This window comes from Aotus nancymaae, unplaced genomic scaffold (genome assembly GCF_030222135.1).
Source record: "Aotus nancymaae isolate 86718 unplaced genomic scaffold, 86718_ANA_hifiasm-v0.15.2.pri h1tg000029l, whole genome shotgun sequence".
NCBI lineage: Eukaryota > Metazoa > Chordata > Mammalia > Primates > Aotidae > Aotus > Aotus nancymaae.
The window spans coordinates 59,560,202-59,575,334 of record NW_026988442.1 but is presented as its reverse complement, the minus strand read 5'-3'; the positions used below and the strand labels follow the sequence as shown (position 1 = coordinate 59,575,334).

At 38.9% G+C, this 15,133-nt stretch overlaps 1 protein-coding gene across 12 annotated transcripts in view; it reads left to right on the top strand.

Annotated features, from left to right (window-relative positions):
• FMNL2 (formin like 2) overlaps positions 1–15,133 on the top strand; it is a 316,443-nt gene that overhangs the window by 216,373 nt on the left and 84,937 nt on the right. For all 12 annotated transcript variants that reach the window (XM_064382754.1, XM_064382750.1, XM_064382761.1 and 9 more), the window contains exons 5-6: positions 9,323–9,406; positions 12,522–12,674. In XM_064382754.1, the coding sequence (XP_064238824.1) occupies positions 9,323–9,406; positions 12,522–12,674 (237 nt within the window). The remainder of the gene's footprint in view (positions 1–9,322; positions 9,407–12,521; positions 12,675–15,133) is intronic.

The following is a 15,133-nucleotide window of genomic DNA, read 5'->3' as shown; positions in this document are numbered from 1 at the left end:
CACTTGGTTTCATGTGTGCATAGAAATTGGATGGCAAATCAGGAACCCCGAAGAGTAGATGTAGACTGAGATCTTGGAAAATCTCTAAGCTTTACTGTAGTTCTCCAAGTTGGCTAGTTGAAGCTGCTTTATTTCCCTTTCATTAATTCTCTAGAGTTTCTGGCTAGAACGGGACAGAAGCTGGAATAATGTCACTTGACTCACCTCATTGCACTCAGACACATTCTCAGTCTCTTTTTCGTACATCTCAAAATCTCAGGACCATGAAGTGTAAATCCACTCTGGGAAAATAAAGTTCAGGGAATCTCTGCACTAAGCATTTCTGAGAGTTTCCTTCAGGCAACAACATGGTTGCTTTGCCTCAGGCAAGTACAGCAGTGTTATATTCTCCCTTACCCATGGGTGGCTTAATTGTACCATGTCTCAAAATAAGATGGCTTCTCTCTGAGGCAGAATGATATCAGGTATCCTGTTCTGCCCAAAGCACCTGCGTGACATTGGGCAAGCTATTTAACGCCTTTTGGTTTTGATTCTTTGAGCTTTACAATGAGAGGACTATAGTCTTTTAGATCTTTAGAATTTTCCAGTGACATTCTTTGCAGGTCAACTGGAAATGAATTTGATGTATGTATGTTGCACTTTAGTTTTACAGAGTATCCTGTAACATACAGTAAGTCCTCTCTTGTCGATAGGTTCTTCTTGGAAACCATGAGTTTAAGTGAAATGATGTTATAAAACCTTTTTCTCCCTCATCAATGTCATAATGAAAAAATGTTATTTGAGGTTAAGTAAGGACTCAATGTGAATTTATTATGTAGATAAAAGTTTACTTAAGACTACTGTAAGCCGTTCAAACGGTTAATTAGCACAGTTATTTCAAAACAAGTTTTAGAAATTGTAGAAATGCGATTGCGATTGATCGGTCGTGGAACTTGGATAAGAATGTTCATTTCTTAAAGGATAACCAGCAGGTTTGTCACCTCAAGAATGAAATATTCAGAAAATGAATTAATTCCAGACTTTGTCCCTGAAAATGGACTATAGAACAGTGAATCAGAGAGACATGATTTTAGAACTGGAAGAGAAATTAAGGATTGCCTAATGCCTCATTTTACAGATTAAAAGAATTAAAGACCAGAGAAGGTATGTGAATTGCACAGAGTCTGCAGCTGTAGAGCCAGGTGCTTTGGCTCAAGTTGCTCTGTTGCTTTTCCTGTATGACTTATGCTGGCAGCCGTTTCCCTGAAAGTAAATAAGATTATCAGGGTTTTGGGATCAAAGCAATGAGGCTTGTCTGCCGAGGATGAAGATGTGGTAGTTTAATATTTTTGGGCATTTAGACTCAGGAAATTTAAACACTTTCCAATATTTATGGATCAGGAGCTAGATTAAATTTGGTTTGGTCCAATCCTATGCCTTTGGCCCTTTTAACTGAAAATGGTGGAATGAACTGCAGCCAGGATTTCTACAAATTGTCAAAAAGCATTTCTTAGGATGGGTGCAGTGGCTCACGTCTGTAATCCTAGCACTTTGGGAGGCCAAGGTGGGTGGATCATGTGAGGTCAGGAGTTCGAGACCAGCCTGGCCAACATGGTGGAAACCCCATCTCTACTAAAAATACAAAAAATTAGCCAGGCATAGTGGTGCGTGCTTATAGTCCCAGCTACTTGGGAGGCAGAGGCAGGAGAAAAATTTGAATCTGGGAGGTAGAGGTTGCAGTGAGTTGAGATCATGCTACTGCACTCCAGCCTGGGTGACAGAACAGGACTCCATTTCACCAAAAAAAAAAAAAAAAAAAAAGGCATTTCTTTAGGCATTGCTGAAGTAATGTGAAATTGACCATCAAATACCAAAGGAAGATGATCATTTCCAACACAATCTTGGCTGAATAAAAGAACCTTGGTTGCATTGAAGTCAGTGCTATCTGCAAGCAGTTGGAGTGGATACTATAGACATGTTGAAAGATTCTTAGACTTTCTTTCATCTTTACCAGCCAAAGTTTTCCTTTGCCCACAACCTATGTAAGGCATTCTGAAAGCTTTTGCTTTAGCAGCAGAAAAATTCATGGAGATACATAGTTTGATTGTATGCAACCAGTCACTAGCATAAACTTACATGAAGTAAAACCACACAGCCAGATTTTGACCATCTTGCTTGTCCTGAAAACCCAAACCTGAACTCGCTCTTTGTTACGTAAACTAACTGGCTTGAGCTCACTTGTAGGGAAATCTTCTGAACAATTACTCAGTAATGAGGAAAATAATCATCAGTTACTAAAATGAAGAATTCTTGGAATGCAAGGGTGCTATATAGGAAGCCACATATTTTATTGTGCTGTTTAAAATACTGTAATAGATAGATAATTCCGGGCTGAGTGTGGTGGCTCACACTTGGATTCTCAGCACTTTGGAAGGCCGAGGCGGGAGGATTACTTCACCTCAAGACTTCGAGACAAGCTTGGGTAACATAGTGAGACCTTTTGCCTACAAAAAAATAAAAAATTAGCCAGGCACAATGGCACATACCTGTAGTGCCTGGGACGCTGAGACAGAAGGATCAATGGAGCCTGCGAGTTCGAGGCTGCAGTGAGCCGTGATTGTGTCATTGCACTCTGAGTAACAGAATGAGACCCGGTCTCAAAAAATAAAAGTAAAAAATTGGTGCTCATTTGCTCAAATTTTTGCTGTGCCCCTTTCTAGTTATTTAACCTTAGGTAAGTTATATGAGTTTTCTGCACTTACTATGTGACCAAGTTAAATTCTCATTGATAAAATGAGTATAATAATACTTACCTCATAGGAATGTTGTAAGAATTAGATGACATAACTTATGAAGACCTAGTGTAGGGTCTGAATCGTAATTGTTACTCAATATATGATAGTTGTTTGTTGGTATGCTTGTTGCAAATAATATCTGCAGTATTCAACAGTGTTACATATCTCTAAGGAATTCCCTAAGGTGGAGAGTGTTATCATCTTTATGTAAAATGATCCTGACACTTAGGAGATTGTGATTCCCATAAATTAAAAGGAGGGATTACATTTACAATCTACTTGTTCTAAATTGTTCTGAGCTCATGCTTGCATTTCAAGGTTAAGGACTTGGGCTTTACCGAGATAACATTCTGAGCTACAGCTTTGTCAAGCAAAGGGCTTGTTTTGAGTTTTGATATAAGCCTAGAACGTAAATGGAACAATCTTCTGAGAAAGAAAATTAATTTTCTTTGAGTCAAATTGAAATAAGAATTGGACTAGAGATAATCCCATTCACTTACTCTTAGGAACTATAATAAAAGGAAGAATTGGATTATGACTTATCTAAGCTTTTGAAATTACTTGAAATACCCTTGAAATGATCCGCGTAGTGTTAGAACACACTGGCCATGCAATGTGAGTAGGCAGATGCCATGGTGCTGAAGATGTCAGAGTGACAGGATTTAAGTGGTGGTGAGGGTGAACTGGACAGATTTACCGGCTTTATTCTATGGATCTGGTGTGTAGGCTGTCTCTCCTTGCAGGGAATTTATTGTAGTAAAGCTGCCTATAATGATAGAAAATTACTTTTCATCCTCCATGCAAGGTCACAGAAGTTCTGAAAGATGATCATTTCACTTTCTGTCATTGCGGTGTAGAGAGAACAGGCATGAGATTGCAGAAGGAATGTGGCAAGTTGGCTAGGAGGGGAAGCAGGTTTGTAGAAAAGGGAAGATGCTGAAGAACTGCTGCTTAGTGACTGTCGTCTTCTCTCCTGACTGCTGACTTCTTTATGAATCAGTGCTGGCTAAGCCAGGCCAAAAAAAGAAAAACAGAAGAGTGACAAAGGCTGCTTTTAACATGCATACAACATGTACGGGTGTGTATGTGTGTGGGAATATGTGTATCAAGCTGCCTTTTATTAATTTATTCCTAGATGGTACTTTTTTAGTAACCATTAAGGTATCATTTTGTCATTTATTAAGCACTGTGTTAGTACTTTACATTTGTTTTTCTGCGTATTTCCTAGAAAAATCTTATTTACCCCTGAATCCCTGTTGTACAGATGAGAATACTGAGGGTCATCTATTAAGTATCTTGCTCAAGTCCATATAAGTTAGAAACACTGAGATTTGAACCTAGATTTGCTCACATCTAAAGTTTGTTATCTAAACCAGCAGTTCTCACATTTTTTTTTTTTTGGTTTTAGAATCCCTTTATACTTTTAAATTATTTTTGAACCCCAATAAGCTTTTGTTTAGGTGTGTCAAATCTATTAATATTTACAATATTAGAAATTAATGCAGATGGATTTTAAATGTCTTTAATAAAATGTAGTATTTAATAACATTTAATTTAAATACATAAATGTAAAATAAATGTTATATATTAACGTAATATTATTCAAAGCCAAAAAAATTGGTGACAAAGGCAGCATTGGTTTAATTTTTGCAAATTTCTTAAGCATCTGGTTAATAGTTGGCAGCTAGCTTCTCCTATCTGAGTCAACATTCAGTTTGTTGTGATCTGTTCTGATTGATGTATATGAAGAAAATTTGTCCTTATACAAACTTAGGGATGAATTTTTTTTAATGGTCTTTTCAGATAATTGTGGATATTCTTTTTTTGGTAGTATCCCCTAAATTAATGACTGGTAACTAATTCTTACAGATAACTATAATGTAGAGTCTGAAATCATATCCATGAACTTTTTGAGCTGTTATATTAAAACCCACTGGCCAGGTGTGGTGGCTCACGCCTGCAGTCCCAGGAACTTTGGAAAGCTGAGGTGGGCAGGATGGCTTGAGCCTGGGAGTTTGAGACCAGCCTGGGTAGCACGGCGAACCCCCTGTCTCTACAAAAAATACAAAAATTAGCCAGGTGTGGTGGCATGCACCTATAGTCCCAGCTACCCAGGAGGCTGAGGTAGGAGGATCACTTGAGCCCGGGAGGTCACAGCTACAGTGGACCATGATTGTAACACTGCACTTCAGCCTGGGCAGCAGAATAAGACCCTGTCTCAAAAAATCCTTTGTGCCGTCTTGCACTTTGAAACGGTCTTTTTATCCATACATGATCTTATGACATGATTTCTTAACATCATGCATTGGCCATTTGGAAGATCAGAATAACTCAGTGAAATCATGTTTCTCAAATGTTAAAGCATATCACTTTGCAATATTTTTAAAAATCACACATTAATAACCACCAGTCTGATTAGAATGTATTTTAAGTATCGAGAAGCTGTCGAACTGATGGTAGTGAATACCGGTTTTCCAGAATTCTAATTTTGGTTTGAAAGCTCCAAGTTTGTCATCAACAACAAATGCTGTGTTGTCCCTAAAAGGAAGGACTCACTTCATTTTTGAGTAAATGTCTGCCACGTACCCGAAACTCAGTCACCATAGTTTGTCAGTCATTTTTACAAGTAAATTGACATTCCATGAAAAAATGGCTAGTTCAGCTCACAACTCACTTGCACAGATGCTTTTCCTTGAGACAGCCGTGCCAGTCGGGCAGGTAGCAGAAGTACTTTATGTGACCTTCGCATTTTGTCATGCTGAAAGGTTAAAAAGATGTGTACTAAATCAGGAAGCTTTAATAAAACCAATGTTTTTTATTGCTTATCTAAGGGCATTCTGAACTGAAGCTGGCTTTTTCTCCCTCCTGAGCACACGGAGTGGCAAATACAATCAACAGGTGTCTTCTTTGGTTGCAGCAGTTTTACGCACTATTTCTTTGGCATTATGAGTGTCAGTGTCAACAAACTGAAAACAACTAATGTCCTAATATTTTTGTGAAAATAGTTTTACCCTCACAGATGCCCCGAGAGGGTTTCAGGGACCTCTAGTGGTGTGTGGGCTCTACTTTGAGAATTGGTTTGCAACACTGCCTACCAGAGTAGAGCTGATGGCCAGTGTTGAATCTGCACAGTGCTGCTTTCTCTTGCTTTTCATGATTTTTCATCAACTTCAGCTCCCACCATATGTCTGTAGGACCTCTGTCTAAAGGAGTCTGGCAAAGGGAATTAAGTGCTTGCTCCTTTGTCTTGTGTGTGCAGCTTTGGGCCAGTTGGCTTGATCTTAGAAATTGAAAGCCAGGAACATCTCTTCAGACCTATATGAGGAGAAATAAGGTTCTAAGATTTGGGGAGACACAATAAAGGTTTGAAATCAAGCTGTGACCAGCCTACAGTAAAACAGTGACTGTTGGCATTGGTGCTTACATCTCTTCCTTGCACCCAGTTTCTTCCAGAGCTGTTTGTCATTGTCCCTGTCTTTACCAGCTCCTAAGCATCTGATTTAGAATTTGCCTAAATTCAAATTTACAGCATATGGTAATTACATTGAATTCGTGAGGTACTCAGGAAGTTATGCATTCTGTCAGAGTCAGAAATAATTGAGCTTTCCAAAACCTATAATCGCCCAATTTGAAACTGTTTGCCTATTGGCAACATACTAAAAAGTGTGTGTAGCATGCACAGAGGTGAAATGGAAATAATTTACTATGGGAACCCTAAATATATGATAAAGTCGTTGCATGATCATTTACATAAATCTGCAAAATGAGGCATCCATATTCTTCGAATGCTTTTAGATTCCAGATACTGGTTTGAAAGTTGCTCGTTTTCATTTTCACCTGTTTTCTTTCCTTACTCTTGCATTTCTATAGAAGTTCATTTTCAACTTGAATTGAAAGTGGAGTTCTCCACTCCGACTGAAAGTGACCAGTTATCTTTAATACAGAAAGTTCCAAGTTAAGAAGGGGTAGGGACTGAGAGAATAGTTAGAAAAATGGGGGCTCTTTTTTGCTTATCATCCATACCCTTATTGTTGAAATGACTTCGCTAAGCTAACCTGATACCATTTGATAAAGTGGGGAAGGTAACCAGCCCTGGAAGACTGATCTCATTATTTCCTATGTCAGGCAGGGGTGTCAGAACTAGATCAAACCCCAGGGATGATCTTGTCACTTTGAAAAAAATGTTAACTGCATGACATTAAGTCAAGGGTAGAACATGTCACTCTTAGCTGACCTTTTAGGAGGTAGGCACCAGGCTCTTACCTTTAGTCAGAAAACTGTCTTCGAGGCCCTTTCACTCAAAGTCAGCAAGTGGAGATGGGGGCATGGATAAGGACACTGAAGTGAAGTATGAGGAGCCGATTAGTATTCTTTATCCCTGCATCAAAACATACGCATGTTAGCTTGTTAAGTGAATTGTAGCTCTGCCTGTACTTGGCTATTTCTTACCTTAAAAAAATTTAGTTTTTCATCTTTAGGTCGCTTGTCTCTTGTCCTATTGGCGGCTGAACTTTCCAGGTGAGTTGGAGGTGCCTGCCAGTGGTTGACACAAGGGCAGGCATGAGTGCATTCTGGATGGTTTGCACTCTGCAGAGGCTGCTTGTGGAGAATCAACAGAAGAAACGACAATGGCTGCTTCTCTTAGCTTCTAAGTTAGTGTGTTCTTATGAGCCACTGAGAATATGTGAAACTGAGATTGCTTTGAAAAATCTGGACTCCTGTGATTATTTTTCATATTAAAAAGACACCCACCACCAAGGGCCAGTTAAAATTGTACAGTCAGAACCCATAGTCCAGACCAAGGGAAAAGCCTAAGCAAGGCTAAGGTGCTTGAATTTAAAAACTTTCTAATCTTCAGATTTTGATAGTGAGTTCCAGACTTTAAGTCTTCAGCCAGTTACAAAACAGGCTGAACATCAAGACCTTTTTCCTATTTCTAAGCTTCTAATTACTAGCATTTAAACATGATCAATGTCTCCTGAGACCTAGCACCATAGAAAGTAATTAAAATAAATAAAAAATAAGTAGTAGATGCTGTGAGATTGTGTTTGTGGCTGTTTTGAAATGAACTTCAGCCACCAGTAGTAGCCAGCCCTGTTTTGTCTAGATTTCAAACAAAGTCACTTTGTGAGGCCTACCATTTGGTATTTTCTTTGCCACTGTTGCCACTCCACGTCTCTCTTAAATGAAATGTTATACATTTATAGGCAGCTATGTCAAGTGCGTAGGTTTTGCAGTTGCCTCTCTTAGGCATTTCGGGGAGGAAAACACAGGGCAAGCTTTCTACCTGACCACTTTGCTGCCTCCTGGAACTACCTGCAGACCTGGGCTGGGTATGCATCGTGGAGATGACAGGACTAGAAGAAAGAATGAGCTTGAGGATGAAACAAAGAACCCCTTCCCCCTGCCAAAAATTAACAAAACAAAACGGCACAAATGTCCTGAATCCACGGGATTGTTTTCTTCCTTTTAAGACAAAGACCTCAAGGTGTTGCTCATTCTTAACGGATATTTGGTAGTATTGTCCTGTTGTTTTAGTAACTAGCAAAACTGGCTTCCATAGTCTGTCATGTCCATAGCTGGTCAACCTTTATAGCTTGGTGTTTCTGGAGGAAAGCAACCACTGTGGAATGCAGGTGGCAGATGTACCTCAAGTGGCATGTCAGCGATAGTAATAGACCTTTTAATTAATTATTTGTTGGAGTTTGAAACTTAGTGAAGGTTTAATCAGGTATCGTATGTTGTTTGAAGATAATGCGCTAGAGGAAATCTGTAAAAGTGGGTGGTGACATTTTACATCTGCCTTTCTAAAGATTCTGTTTGACCACCCTATCAGGATTATTATGAAGAACAAGTAAGAGTGTATAAACATACGCCATGAACTGTGGTGCACCATTCAAATGCAAGGTGGTATTATTTAAAAATGAATTTTTTAAAAACCTGATATTTATCACGTGCTGGTCTTGATGATGGTATGCAGTGCTTGCAGCTTTTCAAAAGGTTTTAGCATTCATGGAAAAAGTTAAGCAAATCATTATCCCTATTGAATTTCTAGAAGCCCATAAACACTGGTCTCTCATTGGCTAGTTTAGTGGTTTCTGTAGCTTAGTGTGCCAAGGAGTTGAACTTGGATTTGGAATCCCGCCTGGATTTTTGTGGTTATGTTGTCATGTCCCCCGTCTGCCTCAGTGTTCGTAGTCTTCCTTCCACAAGTAAGCTGTAGATCAATGGTGGTGGAAAAAGTACATTAAGCCTTCTTTAAAGAAAGTTTCTTACAGATTATCTTAAATTCTCTAAGCACTGAAATGCAAAGATGGCCCACGTGCACTTTTTGGCCCTTACTTTTGCACATTAAAAAGTTGTGGTTTTCTTGGTTACTATATCTAAAAAGCTCCTGCCTCCCGTGACGTAGTCTAGGCCTTCCTCCCTATGTCCTTTCAGGCAATGAAAGTTTCTGGTGGAAAAAACAAAACTTTGCACTGTTTTGTTTTTTGTTCGGCAGATCATGTGATCAGTTGCGCCAATGACTTTTTTTTTTCCCCTAACAGATGGGTCAGAGAATTTCTGAATGAAGAAAACAAAGGTCTTGATGTTCTAGTGGAATATCTCTCATTTGCACAGTATGCAGTAACGTAAGTAAAACTTGGCTTGCTTGCATTTAAATTTTATGTGGTCACAGAAGATGCAACTCATTGGTAAAATTATACACCACACAGAGGGCAGAAACTCAGAAGCAGATGTGCTAGGGCTTAGGGAGGTTTGTTTCTGTTTGAGTAACTAAAAACAAATCACATAATTGGTATGAGAAATGCCTTTAAGGCAGAAGTAAAACAGGTGAGTAAAATTCACGCTTAAAGGAACCCTTATTTTCAAAAGTAATGCTTTCTTTAGGGCTTAAGTTACATATATGGTAGAGTAGTTTAACAGTGTAAGAGATATGTGATAAATCCCTAGGTGATGCAAAAGAATGATTCCCTTTCTATTTTAAAAATGATTTATAGAAAATGATTGCATAAACAGATACCAAACATAGTGGCACTGGAAGGAGGGGTAACAAACGGCTGTTCCTTTTTCCTTTATATGTATTTGCATTGTTTTGATTCTCTGCCCCTAAGCTGAAGGGCAGAGCAGGAAAGAAATACAAACCTATTTAACCTTGTTTTTGTTATTTCATAAAATTCTCCCGTTTTCTTGGCTTCCAGAATGGTTTACAAGACCCGAAAGTGTACATCTGAATGAGACATTGTCTTCCCCACATTTTCTCCTTTAATCAGAAAACATCCCAGTATCCACAAATACACACTCATACACACAGATTGAAGCAGTAATGTTTGTTTTTTAATTTCACTGAAAGACATTTCAGCCTTTTCCATTCTTGTTTTAAAAGCAGTGACTTGTTTTTATAATTGCCTCACTCCAAAAGAGTCCTAAGACTTAACCAGATGCTATCTTATAATCCCCATTACTTCCCTGAGAATTTCTGAAGAGAAAGCTATAATTATTCCTAACTTACAGATGCAGAAATGAAACTATTGACTGAAACTGTGTTGATACGTTTCAGTTTTGATACTTCTCATGTATTAAATGGAATGGACTAAGAAAAACAGACAGATTCCTACTTTCCTGAGAAATGGTCTTCCAAAGGATGTTTCCTATCTATTTCCATTTCATCAAACACTGCAAGTCTCTCTTATGCGTTACATTATATGACAAGAGAAAATAACTGCCTTGTTGGGTGTTTTAAAATCTGGAGTAATATTTATGCAATTCAGAGAGGACTAAGAAATGTCAGGAAGAATGGGTAAGAACAGCATGCACTAATGAATCCTTTACTTACATGACAATAGAGCTTGCAACCAGCTTTCCCAAATGGACCTTCACATAAGACCAGGAAAGGAGTTGCTCCTATGCAGGAGTTCCTGTAGTCTACAATGTAAGATGAATTCAGAGCTTTTGTTTTTTAATCTTGTACCTTTGTGGGTTTTTTTTTTTTTTAAAACAGCAATTGCTTTACACTGTTTTCTTATTAGTTTTGGTTGGCTTTCATTAGATAATAAATTTTTTGGTCATCTTTCTTGAAACTAATGGGCTGAAAAAATTTCTTACTCTTCCTTGGCATGTGACAATTTCCTAGCCCATGGAATATGCCAACAGACTCACAGTGCATCTCTAAAAGAGAAGCACTATTTTTTTTTTTGTGAGACAGAGTCTCGCTCTGTCACCCAGGCTGGAGTGCAGTGGCACAGTCTCGGCTCACTGTAACCTCCGCCTCCTAGGATCAAGTGATTCTCCTGCCTCAGCCTCCTGAGAAGCTGGGATTACAGGTGCCCACCACTGCTCCTGGCTAATTTTTGTATTTTTAGCAGAGAGGAGGTTTTGCCGTGTTGGCCAGGCTGCTCTCAAACTCCTGACCTCGGATGATCCACCCGCCTCAGCCTCTCAAAGTGTTGGGATTACACATGTGAGCCACCGCACCCAACCTAGAAGCACTCATTTGTATGTGTGTTTCCTTTTTGTGCTGTGAGAGTGGGATGAGCTGAGAGGAACACATGCTGAATGGCATGGGAGCTGCAGAGTAGCCTAGCAAGGGCGTCAGTGCCACCAGTGATTTCAGGATGCCCTCCTCGTCTTACCTTCTCTTACCTCAATAATAGCTTTCTCTTTTTAGCAGTCAAAATTTTACTAGATTACCCTATTCTACCTCTTTCATGTTCAGCATTACCTCCTGCAGCCAAAGGCATGACAGAATTGTGATCAGATGCCTCCATGGATTTTGTGCTATCTATCAGTCTCTGCTATCTGATTAGTCGTTAATAGGTGGAAGTCATCACAATTTTCAGATGAAGATTCTAACCAAATATTTTATTTTGGCATTTATATTTTGTAAAATGTTATACTTTGATTTCTAGTATGCATTATTGTTTTTTCTTCTGCAGTATCTTCCAACATTTTCCTAAGGACGTTAAGTGTAGCTGCCTTCTGATTGTTCTACTGTCTATCAGATGTTGCTATGGATAGAAACAATTAATACAATTTTTTGTTTTTAAGAAAGCAGAGTTACTGACTTTGTGAGGGGAGAAATGCATGGAACACAAAAGCCTGTTTAAAAACTTTGTTCCTAAAACTATACAAGAATGTGCAACTTAACTTGCCGTTTATTCTAACATGGTTAACATGAGTAATAACCTCAAAAAATGTCAGAGAAACAACAGTCTTACTTTAAAGAGCACCACATTGGGAGAGAGATTCCAAAATCAAAGCAAATCCATAACTTTGCTAGTAATGTATCACACATGCTTGGAAAAGTATACTCGCCAACACACTAGGAGAAAATGCTCAGTGAAAATTGATGGTTAGGAATAAATTACTGTAACCCTAACATATTGACTTGTTAAAGCAAAACGAAGACAGCTGTAAGATCTTTTCCCCCTTCCATCATAGCAATGTTAGCAATTGGTAAGTTAGCAAGCCTTATAAAATAAAATACAAATAATATATCACTATTGAATTTTTGCTGTTAATTGTTGCATTATTCTTTCACCAGACCCATTATTTGTCATTCTGTATTTTTAAAGCTAACACTGAGCCCTAGAAATTCTGTTCTATTTCCTTTTTAGTTTTCTTTGTCTACAAAGACTTTTCATACTAAGGTGCAGATGTATTATAGGAACAGCAAGTTATACATGTTCGTTTATGCGTGTGAATGTGAATTTTTCAGTCTCCAATGACGTTTCTCTGTTGTTTTAGTTTTGACTTTGAAAGTGTGGAGAGTACTGTGGAGAGCTCGGTGGACAAATCAAAGCCCTGGAGCAGGTCCATCGAGGACCTGCACAGAGGGAGCAACCTGCCCTCACCTGTGGGCAACAGTGTCTCCCGCTCTGGAAGACATTCTGCACTGCGGTGAGTTCATTGAGCGAGGAGGCAACTTTGGCAGGGTGCACTGGGACAGCAGGGTCCTATGTCTTTTGATGATTTTGGGCACTGTATCTCATAAATTGCCACACAGCGCTCTCATTTGCAATGAGGTCTGAATGAAAGTTCTGCAGGAGTTGCTGAGGTCTTCCCTTGGGCAATGTTTAATAACTTTAAACAGCTTCCTGGAAGCACTATACCTTGATTCAGCACAGAAGGTGAGAAAATTCTGCTGCCAAGTGATAGAACAGGGTAGTCTCATAGGCAGATAAAGTTTTAAAACCAGGGGAATGTTGACATCCTGATGGAGGTACTGTTTGCAAGGTAGAGGCAGCACTTAGAGACCGGGGGATCTGAAGAGCCCTTTGTTACCCTTTTTCTTCTGCTCTCTTTCATTTCTCCAGTGGTAGCTCAGGTTGTGTGCTCTAGGGTGTTTTCTTAGCCATAGGTACAGGATGCTACAGTAATAATTTTTATTAGTGAGATGCCATTAAGCAGTGTTTCTTTGATTAGGTATGTTTCAATTGTCAACCTTTTTTTGTTGTTGTTGTTCTTTTTTCTGAGATGGAGTCTCGCTCTTGTCATCCAGGCTGGAGTGCAATGGCACAATCTTGGCTCACTGCAACCTCCACCTCCCAGGCTCAAGCAGTTCTCCTGCCTCAGCCTCCCATGTAGCTGGGATTACAGTTGCCTGCCACCACACCTGGCTATTTTTTTTTTTTTTTTTTTTAGTTTTAGTAGAGATGGGGTTTTACCATGTTGAGCAGGCCGGTCTCGAACTCCTGACCTCAAGTGATCTGCCCACCTCGGTCTCTCAAAGTGCAGGGATTACAGGCGTGAGCCACCACACCCAACCAATTGTCAGCCTTATATTTCCTCCTAAGTATTCCCTTTCTCATCTCTCCTGGCTGAGGGAGGATTGGTGCTGACGACTTACACCAGTAATGGATTTAATATCCCTGAGGTTGTTCATTCACGCAGACCTACGATCATTCATTCACTGGAAAATATTTTTGTACTTCTTATGTGTCAGGCATAGCACTTAGAACTAATTGTATGTTGGTGGGTAAATCAAACTCCTACCTGTGAGGACAGAGATATCATCTAGAACAAGTTTGTAAAGGTTTCTATGGTCCATGATTTTAACATAAAACTTTATTAATAAGACCCTCATTCCAAAATGTTGCTTACTCCTTCTTTTTGTTTTTTTCTGTCCTACCCTCTTAGTTACTCTTTTTAGCTTAAAGTGTTTCTATCATATTTCAGGCATGATCTGCCAAGAGGACGTTATTTCTCTAAGTGTTTACAATCACCCCGGGTATTCCGTCATTGTAGTAGAATCTATGTGTCAGATTGCAGACAGTGAATATGTGCCTTTTCAGACCTTTGGATTTGGTTGCCTAATTACTTCTTGTCCCTTTGACTTGGGTTTTGTCATGGGAAGTTAAACATATCTCTGTAATGATATTCAGTTCTGCTGAAGGATTTGATGTTTGACTATGTTACCTCCAGTAAATCATTCAGATTTTCCTTGTTTAGAACTGGAAAAAAAAGTTAATGGGTTTAGAATGAATTGATTCAATAATAGTAAAGAGTGGGGTTTTAATTCACCTCGTTATATTTGCAGTAGGCCAAGGGTTATGCAACCTACTAATCTGCATCAACATCACAGGTGGGCAGGAATATATGGGTTGATTAGGCAGAGATATAAAGAAAGGCTAATTGTGTGAAGAATTCCCTGATCACCTTGGTACTGGAATGGAAATTCTCACCACTAATTTAACTATAATTATTTGTAAGGCATTTAATTTACAAGGTACATTTTAATTTGGTTTTCTATCATCATACACTTAGAAAATATCATACATTGGCAAGCTACCACCTTAACAAGGATTCACTTTTCTGGTTAATAATTCAGTATACCTACTTTTTAAAGTATTTTTTCCAGTAGAGTGAAAGAATTGGGAAAATCTGGGAAACTTCACAGGTTTGAGGGGTGTAACCCAGGATACTGGAGGTCGAGGGACATCCAAGGCCAGCCTGATTTGCTTCACCGTTTTGGTTCAAGGTGGATCTTGCTAGAATTAATTACAGGTTTTTTTCAAGCTCAAGGACAGAACATTTAAATTTCCTCTGATTCTGCTTTATGGTTTCTAATAGCTCAAGAAAGCTGATAAGACAGTAACTTTCATGCCACTTAAGGACCGGAAGCTTAGATATTTGTTTTGTTTTTAAACAATATATATCAATAGTTTTTCTGCTCTTGTGGTTTGTGGATTTATATCTGGATTCTAATTCTATATTTGGTCATTGGATATAGCATCTATGACATAAAAAACAGCCATCAGAGGTACAGGCATATGGTACATGTTGCTTTTCATATGCCCAAAATAGTTTACATTCTTTTCCTCTTCCTCCTCCTGTTCTCCCCTTTCTTTCTCTCTCCC